The 17,759-nt window shown below is 31.7% G+C and overlaps 3 protein-coding genes across 3 annotated transcripts; 2 read left to right on the forward strand and 1 right to left on the reverse strand.

Moving 5' to 3' along the window:
• Positions 1–1,189: 1,189 nt before the first annotated feature.
• On the reverse strand, positions 1,190–3,444 carry BDR25DRAFT_197492 (uncharacterized protein; the record flags this gene model as incomplete). The annotated part of the gene is made up of 3 exons (XM_033684353.1): positions 1,190–2,580; positions 2,791–3,149; positions 3,338–3,444. Coding segments are annotated over 3 exons (1,857 nt in total), but the record flags the coding sequence as incomplete, so codon positions are not given.
• An 8,401-nt stretch (positions 3,445–11,845) lies between these two features.
• Positions 11,846–12,996, forward strand: BDR25DRAFT_353606 (uncharacterized protein; the record flags this gene model as incomplete). The annotated part of the gene is made up of 5 exons (XM_033695193.1): positions 11,846–11,850; positions 11,939–12,100; positions 12,157–12,262; positions 12,305–12,763; positions 12,898–12,996. 5 exons carry the CDS (start codon positions 11,846–11,848, stop codon positions 12,994–12,996), a joined length of 831 nt encoding a protein of 276 aa, XP_033549408.1.
• A 451-nt stretch (positions 12,997–13,447) lies between these two features.
• Positions 13,448–14,029, forward strand: BDR25DRAFT_353607 (uncharacterized protein; the record flags this gene model as incomplete). The annotated part of the gene is made up of 5 exons (XM_033695194.1): positions 13,448–13,542; positions 13,571–13,690; positions 13,744–13,834; positions 13,870–13,944; positions 13,997–14,029. 5 exons carry the CDS (start codon positions 13,448–13,450, stop codon positions 14,027–14,029), a joined length of 414 nt encoding a protein of 137 aa, XP_033549409.1.
• Between the last annotated feature and the right edge of the window lie 3,730 nt (positions 14,030–17,759).

Raw genomic sequence — 17,759 nt, forward strand, 5'->3', positions numbered from 1 at the left:
ACCGATTTGACCTCCTTGTGCTTTTGCGGATATTTCGAAATGGAGATACCGGCGAGGACGAAGATGGAGAAGAGGTTGTGGAGTCTGGGCGCCGGCGTTTTGGAGATGGCTGATGGGATTGGCAGCTATCCAAAGGTTCATCATCGTATGAAAATGGAAATCGACGGCCATTAGGCGATCCAGAGGTTTGACTGCATTTAGAGGGTGATAAATACTTAGTGCACGTTGAAGGTAGGGAGAGATTTCCATGTTGGTCTGCAATTGATGAGCATTGCGGAGTGGTAAACCCTAGACTGCAAGAATTCTCGTTCCATTGTCGGCTGCATACAGAGAATGCGTCCTCGTTAATGAAAGCACTCAGATTTTGGTCCGATCTGGCATCCTGGTACGGGTTGCCTTTGCCTTGGGGTATTTGGGTGGAGCCTTCGTCCACCCTTGTGTTTGGAAAGCTACTATCGCTAAGGCTGGAGGAATACTGTATTAAGCGAAGCTGTCTCTCCAGTCTGTTGCCTAAATTTTTCAGAATCGGCTCCTTGTCCTTTTTCAATGTACACGCCATATCCGCCAGGTCCATTCCTTGCGGGATTTCTGATATAAGCATCTCAGGCATTTCTGTCGTGGTGAGGCACGCAGCTATGAGCGCTGCGCAGTCTAGGAGATACTCCTTCTCGTTTATGCTACCCATATGAGTGATATGAAGTTCTTTGGCTGGTATAACTGGGTCTAAGCTAAAGAGGTTCTCGGCGAGCACCCTATCTTTCTTAGCATCAGACTCAGCGGCTGCCAGAGTGTTTAGCTTGGAGACATCATGCACCTCTAGCTGAGGAAAAATATGCTTCACTATAAACTTCCATGGGGAATAACCGAACTGGAAGCTCCCAAGTAATGCGGCACTGTCAAGCACATGGAGCAGAATTTCGACGCGAACATGTAGCGCTATCTTCTGTCTCCATTTCGGGTACACCCAGCTTTGCAGAGCATATAGCACCATGGCCGTTTTATCCTGTTTTTGGGAATGTCGATAGTAGTTCTGAATTAGGTATCGGGAAATCCCCATTTGGGCTACAAAACTGAGGATGCTTGCTGATTGAAGAAGTGGCCCGTATTCGAAAGTATTTTGATCCTCTGATGGTGCTAGATCGTACAGATCTGCCGACCAATGGTGTTTTATTTCAGGCGCGAAGTGGTCGCGAATTCGAGTCATTGTTGTATCCATTAGGTCAATATACTTCACAAGGGTCCGACCGTCTACAAAAGTCGATGTATCCCGGCAGAGAGCCAATAGGGCGTTGGTATTGCCGACCAGAATGCTACTTGGGTATATTTGACAGGTCTTAATCGTAGAAATACATGCTGATGCGAGACTGAGCGAGGCATCGAAGTTAGAACCGTCCATAATCTCAGAAATGTCGTCCCAGATATTGTCGGATGCGAGGAATTCAGCAACAGTCCTATGGAGATAGTCTACCACTGGTCCTTCAAGTTCGATGTTTTTGGGGGGCATGGAAGCTGCACTCGAGACTGAGTTGTTTGAATAAACATCCAGCAATCCACAACAGCGACTTCTAATTCGTGCCTCCACATTCTTACAGATCCATTCAAAGGTTTCCGCATCCAATGATTGAATTGGCTGGCTAAACGCTTCTGATGGTGTTTGCATAGCAAAGGACAAAGTGATTAACCTAAATGGCTGGTCCGGGATATATTGTTTCCAAGTATTCAGTAATAGGAATATTTCTGCAGCCTGGATTCGATACTCCGGATCCATTTTGGAGATCATACGGCGGTAGAGATCTCTAAGATCTGCCGGTAGTGAACGAAGTTTTCGTCGTAGATCGATTACGTCGTCGCCGGCCTCAATTCCGTTCATGAGAAGCCGCACTACAAGACGCACCCATAGAAAGACACCTGCAGCCTTCTCTTTAAGCTCATTCACTAACGCCCTAGTCTCTTGGGGGAAGCGTCTAGATAATGCAATCATCGAGCGATGAGCGACTAAATTTTCTTTTACAAAGAGCTCCATGTCAGGTCCCGTGAGCCTCTGTAACTCGAGCGAAGGACAACCACGGAATACGCTCAGACAGACAGGAAGAGGCCGGGCAGAGACGATAATTTTGACGTGCTGCGAAGCCAGGGAGCAGAGGAACTCTGAGATGTCCCTATGATCTCCGTCGAACTCATCGACCCCGTCGATAAAAATACATAACCGGAGAAACTTTGCCGACGTTTGTATCAAACGTTCAAACGCCAACTTGATTTCAGTGAGATGGGGTTCTATTTCTTCTGCACAGCCAACTAGACCAGCATCTGCCCAACTTTGGTATATCCCGGAAAATACGCCTGGAATAAGTTCGGGATATTGTGCAAGAATGTCATGTAATAGCGCTCTAAGCATTCCGAGAGTAGTCTTTTGCAGTTCTGTGCCCAGGTTCCAGAAGAAAAACCTGACAATTGAGAGCTCCGCATTGCCAGCCCATTTGAGTAATAAAGTCTTCGTTTCTTGATGGTCGACAATATATTTCAGAAGGGTAGATTTCCCACTACCCGCTTTACCGTTGATGAAGTAAGGCCGCGTAACGTCTGGCTGAGACAGATGTGATACAAAATTGTCCCAGTTGCAGGCGTTACCTTGAGAGTGTTCCTTAAAGATCCACTTGAAAGTGTCTTGGTAGGCCAAAGGGACGTCTTCATACCTCCACGTCATTTGCCGGAAATCGAGCCATTGTAGGATTTCTTTTTCCCGGCTCCGGGGCATATCATCCTTAAGTGAAGAGAGTTGCCTCAAGCAACCCTGGACTTGTTCATGTATTAATTCCAATTTTGGTACTGTGTCGCCTTGGAAACTCGCGACCGATTCGACTATTTTAAGCATCTCCGTGCAGCCCCCGCCTTGATTTTGGGTATCCTTTTCTAGTCGTCTAAGATGGATAAGAATACTTTCCAAGTTTATATTTGCACTTGCTCGAAAAGCTAGTATCGAACCGAGAACCAAGGCATTCCGCAACTTGTCGAGCTTCGTGGCAAAGTCATCAACCTTGCTGTGTAGAAAAACAAGTTTGAAGGTCGCACCAGCGTTCCGGAATGGATTAGAGGAAGAATGATTGCTGACCCATTTGTCAAGATAGGCAAGAAATTCGGCGCCCGTTTTACTACATTGGGACGAAAGTTCCATCAGAAACTGTGACATCTTAGCGAGGTTGAAACTGTCATTCTAACAAATGAACTGACCCTATCTTCGTTTGAGATAGGTGCAGTACTACCCTGTAGACTCTTACTGATCATATCGGTTTGCTTCGTCAAGCTTTCGGCGAGAGCTCTCAAGTCCAGTATAGATGACGGACTACCATTCTTCCTCATAGACTCCGCTTCCGATATTAACTTTCCCGCGAACTGAACGAACTGCACAACATTTCCGGCTAAGCCAATGGCGACGAGAGCTTCCATCTTAATGGAACTGAAGTGTTAAGAACAACCAAGATTGAAGCCTAATGGACGGAGAGGAAGTGGCCAGTGAAGTAGGCTAGGAGATGGCTCCACCAGTCACCCTGCCGGCCACAGGCCTCTCTCACGAAGTATAGCCTTTATAGGATGGATATTTTCTGTCTCTGGCGGTGTACTTGAAGCGATATGGAGTCTGGAAAGGAATATGGGGACAGTATCGATAAAATGATGTGATGCGCTGAAATGGAAGACTGAAGATATCCCTGTTGCGCCACATCGCGGGGCAAATTCTCTGACAAGGCTGACACTCGAATGTAGAAGAGATTATGTCAGCTTATATATATGTGTAACCTTATATCTCATTTAGCAGTAACGTACTTCATGGGCGAGTCGCTCACACACCTAAGTTGCTTACTTTTGCTAAGACCCTACTACACTACTCTTCCTACACTAATGCATTTCTAACAACACTACTTAAACGTGTTAAAGAAACATTAGATGCAGCTTACACTTTAGGCTTTTAAATAAAACGCAACACTTTTTAACTAACACACTACAGCTATCTATAAAGTCTTTTAAAAGATAATAAGTAACTAACACACTAGACAACCTTTTTAAGCTAATTATATAGCTAACTTATAAAAGCTAGATAATAATAAAGAGTAAGTAATTATTTAGCACATACTTAAGCTAGATGCGTAAGGATTTCCCCCCTAGCTAGTAGCTATAGCTAATATAGCTAATTCTTTACGCGCTAAGCATAATATAGGCTATGTTAGCATAAACTAGCCTAATATGTTTATTAAGTGTTACTTAAAGCTTAAAGTAAAGTTTAAGTGTAAGTATAACTATAAAAAAGCTTTTTATAAAAATTCTATAGTAATTTAAAGCTAGTTTAACTTTATAAAGAATATTAAAGCTAAGTATAGCATCTAGAATAATAACATGTACAACTTTAATAAAATAAAGTTTATAATAGGCTAGATATCTACTAGAGCAGTTGTTACAAGTTTAGAGAGATAAGAACAGCTAAAAGTAGTTTAGCTAGGTAACTAAAAGTAGATAACAGCTATTTAAGGCATTAATGCTAAAAAAGTAGGCTATTTTACTCTTTATTATTTTTTAGAGTAGTAACTACCTTTTAAACTAGTATAAAAAGAAAAATTTACTTTAAGATTAAGTTATTATAATCTCTAAGCATAGCTAGACTACTAATTAGCTTAGTCTAGACTAGTTAAAGCACTTTAACGCGCATATAAAGAAGTGTACTGTTAGCAGCTACTGTCTGCTAGTTATTAACAGCTATAAGAGCTATAACTTACTTTATTTTTAGTAATACTATAAAAATAACAAAATTATTACTATTGTCTGTACGCAGCAGCAGCGTCGCGGCCTGGATACAAGCGATCACGCACGAGCAGGATCACGTATCTATGTCACATGATGCTTGTGCGCGAACCTCTGTGCGCGAACATCTAGATATCCCCCTTTTCCTCTGTACAGAGGAAAAACAAGAAGTAATTAACACTAGTTACCTAACACCCCTATGTAATGTTTACACTATGCAAACCTCTCTGTCTTGTACATATTTGCTAACACTAAGTGCTAGCTAGCAGAGAGTTTATTTAACACTAATTAGTAGTTTAAATACTATAAAAAAAAAGCTTTTTTTATACCTTTTTATTTAAAAGTTTATATATAAAAAAAATCTTTTTTTTTACTACTTTAATTATAAATTAGTAAAAGTAAAGATAAAGTTTAATTTATATATAAGTAGCTATAAATCTTTATTTAGTTACCTAAGTAAAAGTAAAAAACCTGTCTATATAATACTATTTAAAGGTATTATATAAATAGTAGTGCTTATTTAACACTAGAAGGTCTGTTTTATCTTTTTGCATAAAGCTGTTTAGAGGCAGCGTACAACAAAAAGTAAGACAGTGCACAATAATATATAATTAACTACTATAGAGTAATAAGTAACGCTAGCTTTATCTATAACTAGCTAACATAATATATTAATATATAACTAATACATACTTTTTATAGGCATCTTAGTAAAGACCTTAGCAAAGTAAATAAATATTAAAAATTAAGTAGATAAAATTAAACTATTAAATAACATACTTAAAAAAAAGCTTAATTTATACATAGCTAACTTAATTATAAAACTCTATATATTAAGTGTAATAAATATATGTATGCTTAAAAACTTTTAAAATAACTTTATAAAGTAAAAGCTTATACACTTTAAAAATCTTAGCTAACTATTTTTATAAAAACTAATTACTACTTTATAGAATAAAGGCATTAGCTTTAAAAAGAACATAATAAAAGCTACTATACTATATAAACTTATAAAAAAAGAACATATGTTTACTATTTTACTAAAGTATTATATAAAACTATTACTACTATTACTAGTTTTAATGTAATAAAGAATGTCTTTATATAAATTACCTATAGACTTAATACTTTTTTTATAATTAGTATAACTACTTTATAATAGCTTACTGTACAAAAGCATAACTAGGCAGCTACATATTCCTGTAGCTATAGCTCTGCATAAGATTCTCTAAAGCTTATACTTACTATATATAATTTAATTACTTTATAATCTATACTAACTTCTACTTATATAAGATATTATAGTAGAGAACCTTACACCTAAAAAGGTTGTATAATTTTAAAAGGCATAAAAAAAATAACTATATAAAGTAACTATATAATATCTTAGCTAATAAGGCTATAGTATTTATTAAGCTCTACTAACACCTTACTATTTTTAAAGCATTATATACAAGCATCTTTTCTAATATTTTTAAAAGGCGTGCACATATGTTCTACTTTTATAATATTAGTCTAAAATAATTATAAAAGTTACTATATAAGCAGCTTAGTAATTACTTTAATACTAATATAAACTATAACTAGTATTAAATAAATTAAATAATAATAAGCTTTATATAAAGTAAGTAAAAAAACTTTATAAAAACTTTACATAAAGCTTTTAAAGCTATAATTAATAAACTTACTTTTACATAAAAAGCTTTTAGTTTATAATTTTAAAGTAAGATACTGCTTTATACTACTATTATATAAGCATACTAAGGGTAACTTAAACTTAAATAAGTAATATTCTTAATTAAGCTTACATATAAAGCACTATATAGTAACCTCTATTTAGCACTTTAGGTTATAATTAATTAACAGAATAATGCATTTATAAACAAATTCTAAAACATGTACTACACTAATAAGTAATATAGCTTACTACATATATATAGCTATTAACAATGTAAAAGAAGCTTAAAAAGATATAGAGGATTATTTAGACTATAGTTCTTTATATAATTAAAGTAATGCTTTATTTATTATAAAAAAAGAATGTTAGTTAATAAATTATCTTTATATAAATTAATTTTATGCAAAACACTAATATATCTTTTTATATAAAAGATTTTATAACAAGACACTAATATATAAAAAGGTAAATATGTATATTTAAAAGTTTAAAAGTAAACTAAAGTAAAAGAAAAAAAAGTTACATAATAATAATAACTTAAATAAAAAAAAAGTAAGAAGATTATTAACTACCTTACTAATACTACATTTCTTTACTACGCAACTGTAAAGGACATCTACAGCCTAGAACCTAAAAAATACGTAGAACAGTTTATTCTTAAAGATTAATACTATATAGTATACTAAAGTAAACTATAGGATACTAGCGTAGTAAAAATCTTTACTATAAAGAAGTTATAACTTAAAGCATACTTATAAAAATTTCTTTATATAAAAGTAAACTAGACACTAAGAAAGAAAAGTATTAGCTTTAAAAAATAAAAATTAACAGAATTAATTAGTACTATATAAATTACTAACTTAGTTAGTAATATAATGTATTACATTTTAAAGACTCTAACACTATTTCTGCTATTACTAGCAAATGCTAACTAACTTAGGGCATACTTTAACAATATTTTAAATATTATTATATGTAAAGACAAAACTACTATTTTTATTATATAAAAATAAAGACACTTTTTTTTTAATATTAGTAAAAAAAAATTTATGTTTTTTTTTACTAAATTAGAACTTTACTGCCTTTACTACAAATTTAGACACCTTTATATAGAGAGACTTTAGAAGATGCTAACTAGCGCTAGCTATAACATTAATGCTGTAGTGCTAGAAGAGATTAAAAAATTTTACTACCTTTACTAATTATATAACTAGGCCCTATAAAGATTTAAGTTTATAATTAAAGATAACACTTACTTTAACTATAAAGTTATTATTAATGTTATATAAATTAATAATAAGGATGTTTTATATATTATTAATATAAATATATTATTTTAGGCTGCTACATTTCTAAAATCTATGTCTACACAAGATACTTAAAATGCACTATATAAATGCTAGATTAACACTTATTAAGAACCTTTAAACTATATTATGTATAACTTTAGTATAAACTTTACTTTAAAAAATTTTTAAGCTTATGTAAAGATTATAAAAGCTACATGTAGGCAGATGCCTATAGAAGCACATTAGGCAGTTAAAAAAGTTAAGCGTGTGTACACACCTCTTTAATAAGTGTTTAACATCCTAAAGACTAAGCTAGGTAACTATACAGATAATAAAGCTATTCTATAGATAGTAGTTAAAGCTCTAAATAATATAGCTAGCCTACACAGTCTAGTACCTACGCTGCTAGTTTTTAAAGCATACTTAAGAATTAACTTAGACTTTCTACTATTACTAGATATTATTATATAAGTAAGCGCTATATAAAAAGTAATAAAAATACTTTAAAAAAACTATATAAAAGTAAACATTAATTATGTAATTAATACTTATAATAGCTTTATAATATATAAAGTTCTTAACTTTTTCCTTAGCTTAAAGATTATAGCATAAAAAGAGAAAAAAGGCTAGACTAGCTTATATAAAATTAAAAGTATTAAAAAAAAAGATATTATTATTAAAAAAAAAATAGCCTACTAAAGCTCTAATATACATAGGTTAAACTATACTATAAAAAAAAAATAACTTACTTATAATAAATAACTTAAATAAACTAATTTTTATATAAAAAGATTTTCTAAAAAAGAGGAAAAAAAAATAGCTTTATAAAAATATTATAAAAGTAGAACTAGAGCCTACTACAGACTAAGCCCCTTAAAATAGCAATGCTGCACTAGTGTAAAAGGAAAATATAGATACTAAAAAAAGTAAAAAGTAAAGAAAACTTATATAAAGTCTAGACTAGGTATTTCTAACTTAAAAAAAAAAGAATAATTAAGCCTTATTTATTAAGCTTTATATAAATAGTGTAATTACTATACTTAAAAAACTATTTAAAGAATTAGACTATATAAAGATAAACACTTTAATTACTAATAGCACTTTTAAAGTTATAGTATATAACTTAATAAGGCATAAAAGTTAGATTTTTAACCTTTACTTTATATAAAAAGTAAAAGGTAAAATAACTTAACTATATAAAAAATCCTGCCTAGTGTTTACTAGCTACTTAAATAAAAAAAAGAAAAATTTTTTTACTTAGTTACTAACTATTTAAAAAATAAGCTAAAAACTACTTTTAGCTATAAAAGTAAGCTTAAAAGCTATGTATAAAATGCATTTTAAACTATGTAATATTATATAAGTATATATTTAATTAATAGATAAGCTTATGCGCACACTATATATAAAGCTACTAAAAGAGATACACTAGAGCTTTCTACTAAATATAATACTCTAGGTTGTATAACTCTTATATAGAGCTGCTAAATTAAGACTATATTAGTTTAAAACATATTATAACTACTATAAAAAAAAGCTATGCATGCACATTTTTTTATATAACCTCTACTTCTTAATTACTAATAAAGAAGAGCACACTTTTAGTATTACTAGCTTATAAATAAATAACACTTTAAGCATTATAATAAAAAATTTTACATAAAGAGAAAAAAAAAAACTATAAAAAGTAAAGTTTTATATAAAAAGTAAAACTATTTTAGTAAAAAAGCAGCTTATTAAGTTTAATAGTAAAAGAATTAAACTTATATATAATATAGTAGCTTTTACTTAGAAGGGATAAGTAAGCTACTTTTATATAATTAACCTAAAAGATAAAGATGCTACATAATAATATATTAAGTAATGTGTAAAAGAGGCATATATTACATTTATATGTTAACTAGAGGTAGCATTTAACTTATTTATTACTGCATAAACTATAGACTTTTTGTATAATAACATTAACACACTTAACGCATAAATCTAATAGTAGATAGATAATAGTAAGTATAGTCTTACTTTCTTACTATTATAGCTTAATTATGTAAAGCTATTTATTTTTATAAATAAATTATTTACTAATAATAAAAACTTTAGCTTATAGCTAGAATTTTTAATTATATTAAATAATAAAAACTATATAAAGTAAAGCAACTACTTTAAAATACTAGGTAATATTATATACTAGAATTCTACTAAGTGTAAAAGAGTAACTAGAAGTGTTTTTACTAGTAAACTATATAAAATAGTTAAAAAGTTTAATAATATAATTACTTTTAGTATAACTTTATAGTAAATTATATAAACACTTAAACTACTACTAATTCTAGTAGTAATTTATATAAATTTAAAGTTTTTATATAATTACCTTATTAAGCTAGGCACTACTAGTAAAAAGTAACTTATAATTAATATTATGTTACTCTATAAATTATATAAAAAAAAGAAATTACTAAAATAAAGTAAATTAATAGTAAAAATAACTTAGTAGATATATATATAAAGAAAACACTAAACTAAGCTTTTTAATTATTAGTTCTAACTAACTACCTCTTTGTCTAGATAGAAGCATCTGTAGACTAGCTAGATTCTGTGCGCAAAGATGCCTTAGACTAACTAGACTAACAACGCCTTTATATAAAGCTTATTTTCTTTTATTTTATTTTTTTTATTATACACACTTATCTTTCTTATTATAAGAATCTGTTACTGTTAGCACTATATAAAAAAAGAAAAGAGCTAGGGGATTGTACAGTAAAGCTTAAAAAGTAAAAAATAAAAAAAAAAAAGCTATTTACATAGCATAACTAGCCTATTCTAATACATAGCATTACTAAGGTAAGTTCTAATAAATAAAGTAAAGTAAAAGTAAAATGTAATTAAATAGACTTATATAGACAAAAGAGAGGTAACATGTACAGAAGGTAACTTTTTAGACAAAAAGAAAAGTTGCTAGTGTCTGTACACAGCAGCAGCGTTGCAGCCTAGATACAAGCAATCACGCACAAGCAGGATCACGTATCTATGTTACATAATGCTTGTGCGTAAACCTCTGTGTGTAAACATCTAAATATCCCTCTTTTCCTCTGTACAGAGGAAAAATAAGAAGTAATTAACACTAGTTACCTAACACCTCTATGCAATGTTTACACTATGCAAACCTCTCTGTCTTGTACGCATTTGCTAACACTAAGTGCTAGCTAGCAGAGAGTCTATTTAACAACTATTTATATACCTTTTTACTTATTACACTTTTTATAGCTACTTAATGTAAGTTATTTTACTTTTTTAAAAAAGGTGTATAAGTGCTAAGCTAAAAACCTTATGCGTAACTAGATTACTTATATTATAAAAATAAAGTTCTTACTATACTTTAAAGCAGCCTATAATACTATAATTACTTTTAGTAATATCTAAAAAAGGTTCTAAAGTGCTAGATTAGTTCCTTTTAACCTATAATAAGTTATAATAGGCCTTAATGTAAAGTTGCGCACTCTATTACTACTACTACTTATATATAACAAGCCCTAGCAGTTATAAACTCTAAGTAATACCTTAGAACTTAAGTTATAATTAATGCTTATAAAGATAAAAATTTAGAAGCATATAAATAGTTTACTAACTTTTATAGTTAAAGTGTTTAAGAAAGTTTTAAAGAAAGTAGTAATAATTACACATAAGCTAGTGTTAGCATAATAAAAAATTACTAAGCTTTAAGCAGCTAATAAGGCTACTACATAACATAAATTACATAAAAGAAAGCAGATTAAGGCAGAAAAAACCTTAATAATTTAAAAAAGCCTGCGCTTAACAGCTTTAAAGGAGTTTAAAGTGCGCAGTAATAGGAAGAAAGCAAAGAAGCAGGTGTAAGCTAAAGTAGGTAAGCTATCCTAAAGGCGCTGCAGACAGTGCAATTAGGCTAGGCATAACGCGTAAATGTGTAAGCAAGAAGCAGAAGTAGTATTTAAATAATATTCTAGGCTGTACTGTACTATATAGTGCTAGAGCGGGTTGTTATAGGCTATAATAGAGTTTGTTGGGGTGGGGTCTTGGCAAAAGTAAGCGACTCGGGTGTGTGAGCGACTCGCCCATGAAGTACGTTATATGAGTAAACGGAACATAGCTTAAGAATAGAAAAATTATAATCAAGACCTGCAAACCTGAGGGTGTCTAATTAACTTAGCGTGGGTGACCTGTGTTGCTGGGCTAAGGACTCGCAAATCAACAATACCACAGCTGTGCTGCGAGGTTTGATATATTCACTTGTTTATCAGCAGCCATCGTTTATTTTGCATATCCAGAAGAAGCATGATCACGCAGGCAAAGCGCTCTTTAAGATACAAATGTCTAGGTTGCCTTAGAGATATTTGGAAATATTTTGTAAGACCCCATCTTATACAGTACATACTTAATTATTGATGCTCTTGACAAATGCGTAGCAGATATACTAAAGTTGCTGGACCTTCTTATCATGATGTTGTCTATGTCTTCCCGCGTTAAATGGAATGTCTCCAGTCGCAACTGACCTAACATCGAGGAACGACTCAAGAGAGCGGGATACAAGGTGAGACTGAGCCTTAAACTGAATGCTGAATCCGTATCTGCCGCTGTCCGTTTATACATTCTGCTTAAGATGACACCGCTAGTGCAAGAAAAGAAGTATGACAACAAAACAAAGGACTCTGTGCTATCCCATCTCTTCTTAAATGCGAATGACACCTTCCTATGGGTGTCCTTAGTCCACCAAAATATTAGCAACCTCATACTATGGAAGGTACTCGCGAAGTTCAAGACGTTTCTACCTAGGATTAACTCCCTTTACGAGCAAACGCTAGAGCATATACGCAACCCAGATGATGCTGATCTTTGCAGGAGCATACTAGCGTTAATTGCAACCGCATACCGACCTATAACAATAGGCGAGCTGAATTATCTCATTAAGGGGCCTAAGGACATGGCTAATAGCATTAAGTTAATACGCGAGATTATTGGTTTTTGTGGCTCACTCGTTACTATCCAGAAAAGAGCTATTTTCTTCATGCATTAATCCGCAAAGAACTTTCTATTCATAGAGGTTTTTAGTAGAACCTTTCCATCTAGAATGGAGGAAACCACTATAAGATCTTCTCAAGGTCTCTCTAGGTCATGTCTAGGACGCTACAACAAGACATGTACAACCTAGGTGCATTCGTATATCCTACTGAGCGGGTTAAACTGCCGGACCCAGACCTACTAATATAATCACGCTAATTGTGTGTTTACTGACTTGATCACCTCTGTGATTCGAATACAAACTCTTATGTACATAATAGCGTTAATGTGCACGATATAAGAAGAGTTGGCAACTTCATAAGAAGGAAAGACCTTTACTAGCTCAAAGCTCTAAGCCTGTGCAAGAGCACGTCAAAAGTGGCAGTGTCAATAGCAAAACTTGAAACTTTAGTCCAGGTAATCTACAAACCAGTAATACTATCATAGTACAATATATAATAACATAACCTAGGGGAGAGTGGATGCATCTACTTTAGAATTAGTTGGAGACGCGCACCGATTTATTATGTCTCACAAGTGGGCAGTAGAGGAAGGTCCTCTTTAGGCATAAGTGTCTGCACTTATGTTTAGCCTAACTTGCAGCCTTATAAGAGGTCTTTTTAAGACAGGAGAGCTTAGCTTAATCACAATAAAGCCAGCTATGGAAGACCAATGGAACCCTTACCTCCAGACGCCCAAGGGCCATAGCGGTTGGGTCAGGTCGGCAGCCTTCTCTCGCGACTTGTCCCGGCTCGCGTCGGCATCGGACGACAGAACGGTCAAGATCTAAGACGCGAGTAGCGGCGAGTGCCTCCAGACGCTGTATTGGCATTGGCACTACCGACATTAGTGCTCTATCAGGTTTAATTAAATCTCGAAATATTGCAGAGCCTTGTAACCTCGAGTATCGAAGCCTAGCCTTAAGTCCAGATGGTGTATAGATAACACATGATTCAGAGAGCCTAGTGTGGCTACCCTCGGAGCATTTTCCGTCATGCTCAGCGGTGTTATGGAACATAATCGGTATCGGTGTTGGAACTGGAAGGGTGTGGATATGCAAGGTTGCGCTTGACACATCCTGAGACAATTCATACAGAGATAATTTACTCTCGTGTATTTTGTATTATCTCTATTTCATTGAGGGGGCTGAGGATCAACGTAAATATTTAGCTTGTTAATTTGCCACTGCGGAGGTTCGAACATCCTCTAGATCAAGGAGCAAGATGGCATGTTACACAAGTAAAACCTTGTAACGTACCTAACGGGTTGGCCGGCCACACGGGTTAGCCGGCCACTTTTGCTAAGCCCCTACTAAAACCACCCTATTCTCTCGCAAAACAGCCCACTTTAGCCCTGTATAAAGTAATACAACATAAGATATTATTTAGAGTTTACTTTTACTACTTACTTATATATATGTAAGTTATACCTAGTCTAATTACACTACTTATAACGTACCTAACGGGTTGGCCGGCCACTTTTGCCAAGCCCCCACTAAACTCTACCTATCTACATAATGCCTTAATAATAACACTAGATTAAATCTTTTAAAGAATGTTAGATACAGCTTGCTTTTTAGGCTTTTAAATAAGACTTAAAACTCTTTTTATAACATGCTATAACGTACCTAACAGGTTAGCCGGCCACACGGGTTAGCTAGCCACTTTTGCCAAGCCCCTACTAAAACCACCCTATTCTCTTGCAAAACAGCCCACTTTAGCCCTGTATAAAGTAATACAACATAAGATATTATTTAAAGTCTACTTTTACTACTTACTTACATGTATGCAAGTTATGCCTAGTTTAATTGCACTGCTTGTATTACCTTTAACTTAGCTTACTTTTTTTAGTGTGCACTTATGTCTTTAGCTTTTTTTTATTACTACGCGCTCTAAACTTCTTTAGAGTAGTTAAATAAGCTTTATTTTTAACTATTAAAGTTTTTTTTACCTAAATCTACTTTCTTTTATGTAATTTATATTATATAGTAGCTTTATTTGCTGCTTAAAGCTTTATAATTTTATAGCCTACTTTATTATATTAATGCTTTAAATAACTATTATTTACTTTTTATTACTTTACTATATTACCTTTAGCTGTTTTTATTTTTTTAAAGCTATAATAACTACTCTAGTTAATATCTAGCTTATTATAAAGCTTAACTTATTAAAGTTATACTTGTTTTTATTTTAGATACTATACTTAGCTTTTATATTAGCTACTAGGCAAAACTAGCCCTAAATAACCTTTAAATTATTATAAAGCACTTTTTTATAATTATACTTATAATTAAACTTTATTATAAACTTAGAGTAGTGCTTAACCTATATACTAGTCTAGTTTAAGCTAACCTAGCCTAGATTACACTCTACAGGTAAAGAATTAGCTATATTAGCTATAGCTATAAGCCTAAAAGAAAATCTGTGTGTAATAAGCTTAAGTATATACTTAATAACTACTTTTTTTTTAAGCTTAGTTAGATTTCTTAATTTAGGCTAGCATTCTGCTTATAAAAGCTGTCTAGCGCGTTAATTACTTAGTGTTATATAAAAGACATTATAAATAGCTGTAGCATGTTATAAGAAAAGTTTTAAGTCTTATTTAAAAGCCTAAAGAGTAAGCTGTATCTAACATTCTTTAGAAGATTTAATCTAGTGTTGTTGTTAAGGCATTATGTAGATAGGTAGAGTTTAGTAGGGGCTTGGCAAAAGTGGCCAGCTAACCTGTGTAGCCGGCTAACCTGTTAGGTACGTTAGCTATTTATAATGTCTCTTACACAACACTAAGTAATTAACGCGCTAGACAGCCTTTATAAGTAGAATGCTAGCTTAAATTAAGAAATCTAACTAAGCTTAAAAAAAAAGTAGTTATTAAGTATATACTTAAGCTTATTACACGCACATTTTTTTAAGCTTATAGCTATAGCTAATATAGCTAATTCCTTACTTATAGAGTGTAATCTAGGCTAAGTTAGCTTAAACTAAACTAGTATATAGGTTAAGCACTACTCTAAGTTTATAATAAAGTTTAATTATAAGTGTAACAATTGTGCACAAGTAAGGTTATAGAGCTTCACAGAGGTCTAGTTTAATTACTACGTGAGGTATTATAGTAGGTACAAGACGTTGTGTAAGAAACAGGAAAGTTTAAAAAAAAATTAGTAATTAAATACTTAGCTTAAAAGTCTAAGCGCTTTAAGTATAAATTAAGCCTGTTTTAAGTTTAGTTAGTGTTAAAGCAGTTTATACTTAAGTTTATGTCTATGTTATGTTATATTTATGTTAGACATGCACTAATAATACTTTAGTACATATCTAATACAGTTATGTCTAGGATCTAGAGAGGATACTGTAATAGTACCTCCCCCCTTATTAAGAAGGAAATCCTTTACATTAGTAGTTTTAGCATTAAGTTGTCTTTATTAGAGTATAAGTTTAGTTTAGATAAGTATTAAGCATAAAATTAGGTTACTGCAGAGTTCTCTTATAAGGCTTCTATAGGTTTCTACAACAGTTTGTTGTATCTAGTTTATTTTATAAAGTATTTATAAATACATTTTTTCTTATTAAACTAGATTTATTTAACATCTTCTATAACATATTCTAGTTTATTATTTATAATAATAAGTTTAAGTAGTAGGTTTAGCTGTTTAGGTAGATAGTTAGATTTAAAGGCTACTTAGCGCAGCAATAATACGTAGAACACAGGGTGTATCTTTATGCTGTTAGGTAGGATTAATTAGTAAGTATATAATAAGACTATATAAGCTACTATAAAAAGGCTAAGGTTTTTTTAATTAAGTTTTTTTAATTATTAGTTTATTTAGATATTTTTAGTGTCTAGCTAGACTTTCTTACTAGCTGCATACATAGAGGCAGGAGTTTAAAATTAGTTTATGTACTCTTATTAAAAAGCTTAAGCTTATATAAGCTTTTTATAAACATATTTAAATATATTTTAAATCTTATTAATAAGTTTATTTACATTTATTACTTATACAGATTAATAAGTTAGTTAGGGAGTATTTAAAAGTAGTTTAAATTCTATTTAAAGGTAGTATTTATAGTTTACTAAAAATAAAGATACTTATATTAATTTAAATGTTGTGTTATTAGCTTTAAACTATACTATAGCTAACTATTTTACCTAGTTATCTTACTAGTAGTTTATGTACACTTATAAAACTTATTTTATTATAGCATTTATGTTCTTAGTCTAGCTATTAGTCTCTAAGTAAAAAGCTGTAGATAGATAAAAGATAATTTAGAGCTATTTATAAAGTTTGTTTTAAAAGGCTAAGACAAACTGTGTACCTCTGTCTAATATAATTATGTTAGGCAGGCTATAGTAAACTTATATATATTAGTAGAATAACTAGGCTATATTAAGGGTAGTTATAAAAAAACATAGTATTAAGTATTAATACTTAGTTAAGTAATTAATAACTACTATAATATTTATATACTTTTTAAATAAAGGTAAGTTTATAATAAAATTAATTAATATATCTTTCTAAGCTTATTTAAAAATTAGAAGTAGTTTAAGTAGGCTATTATACCTTTCTTAAAAGGCTTTTACTTTATAGTAAGTATAGCAACATAATACATATTAGCGTACAGTATAGAACATGCAGGGCTAGTAGTACTCTCTCTGTAGTAGGTTAAGAGTCTTTCCTCTGCCTAAGTGTTCTCTAATAAGTAAGTTGTGTATAATTTAGAGTAGTTTAATTCTTAGTTTATTAAAATTAAAAATTATAAGTTAGTTATAGTAATATAGCTTACTATTTTAGTTTTTATAGTTAGCTAGTGTTACCTTTTTTAACTAACTAGCGCTGTTTTAAAGCAGGTTTAAAGTTTTTTAAATAAATTTATTATTTAAATACTTATTAGTAATAATTTAATTAATTATCTAATTTATTTTATTTAAGTTAAAGTCTAAAAATAGCTTAAGTTAAAGTAGAGTTTAGTGTTAAG

This window comes from Lindgomyces ingoldianus (assembly GCF_010093535.1).
Source record: "Lindgomyces ingoldianus strain ATCC 200398 unplaced genomic scaffold BDR25scaffold_11, whole genome shotgun sequence".
In the NCBI taxonomy this organism is placed as follows: Eukaryota; Fungi; Ascomycota; class Dothideomycetes; order Pleosporales; family Lindgomycetaceae; genus Lindgomyces; species Lindgomyces ingoldianus.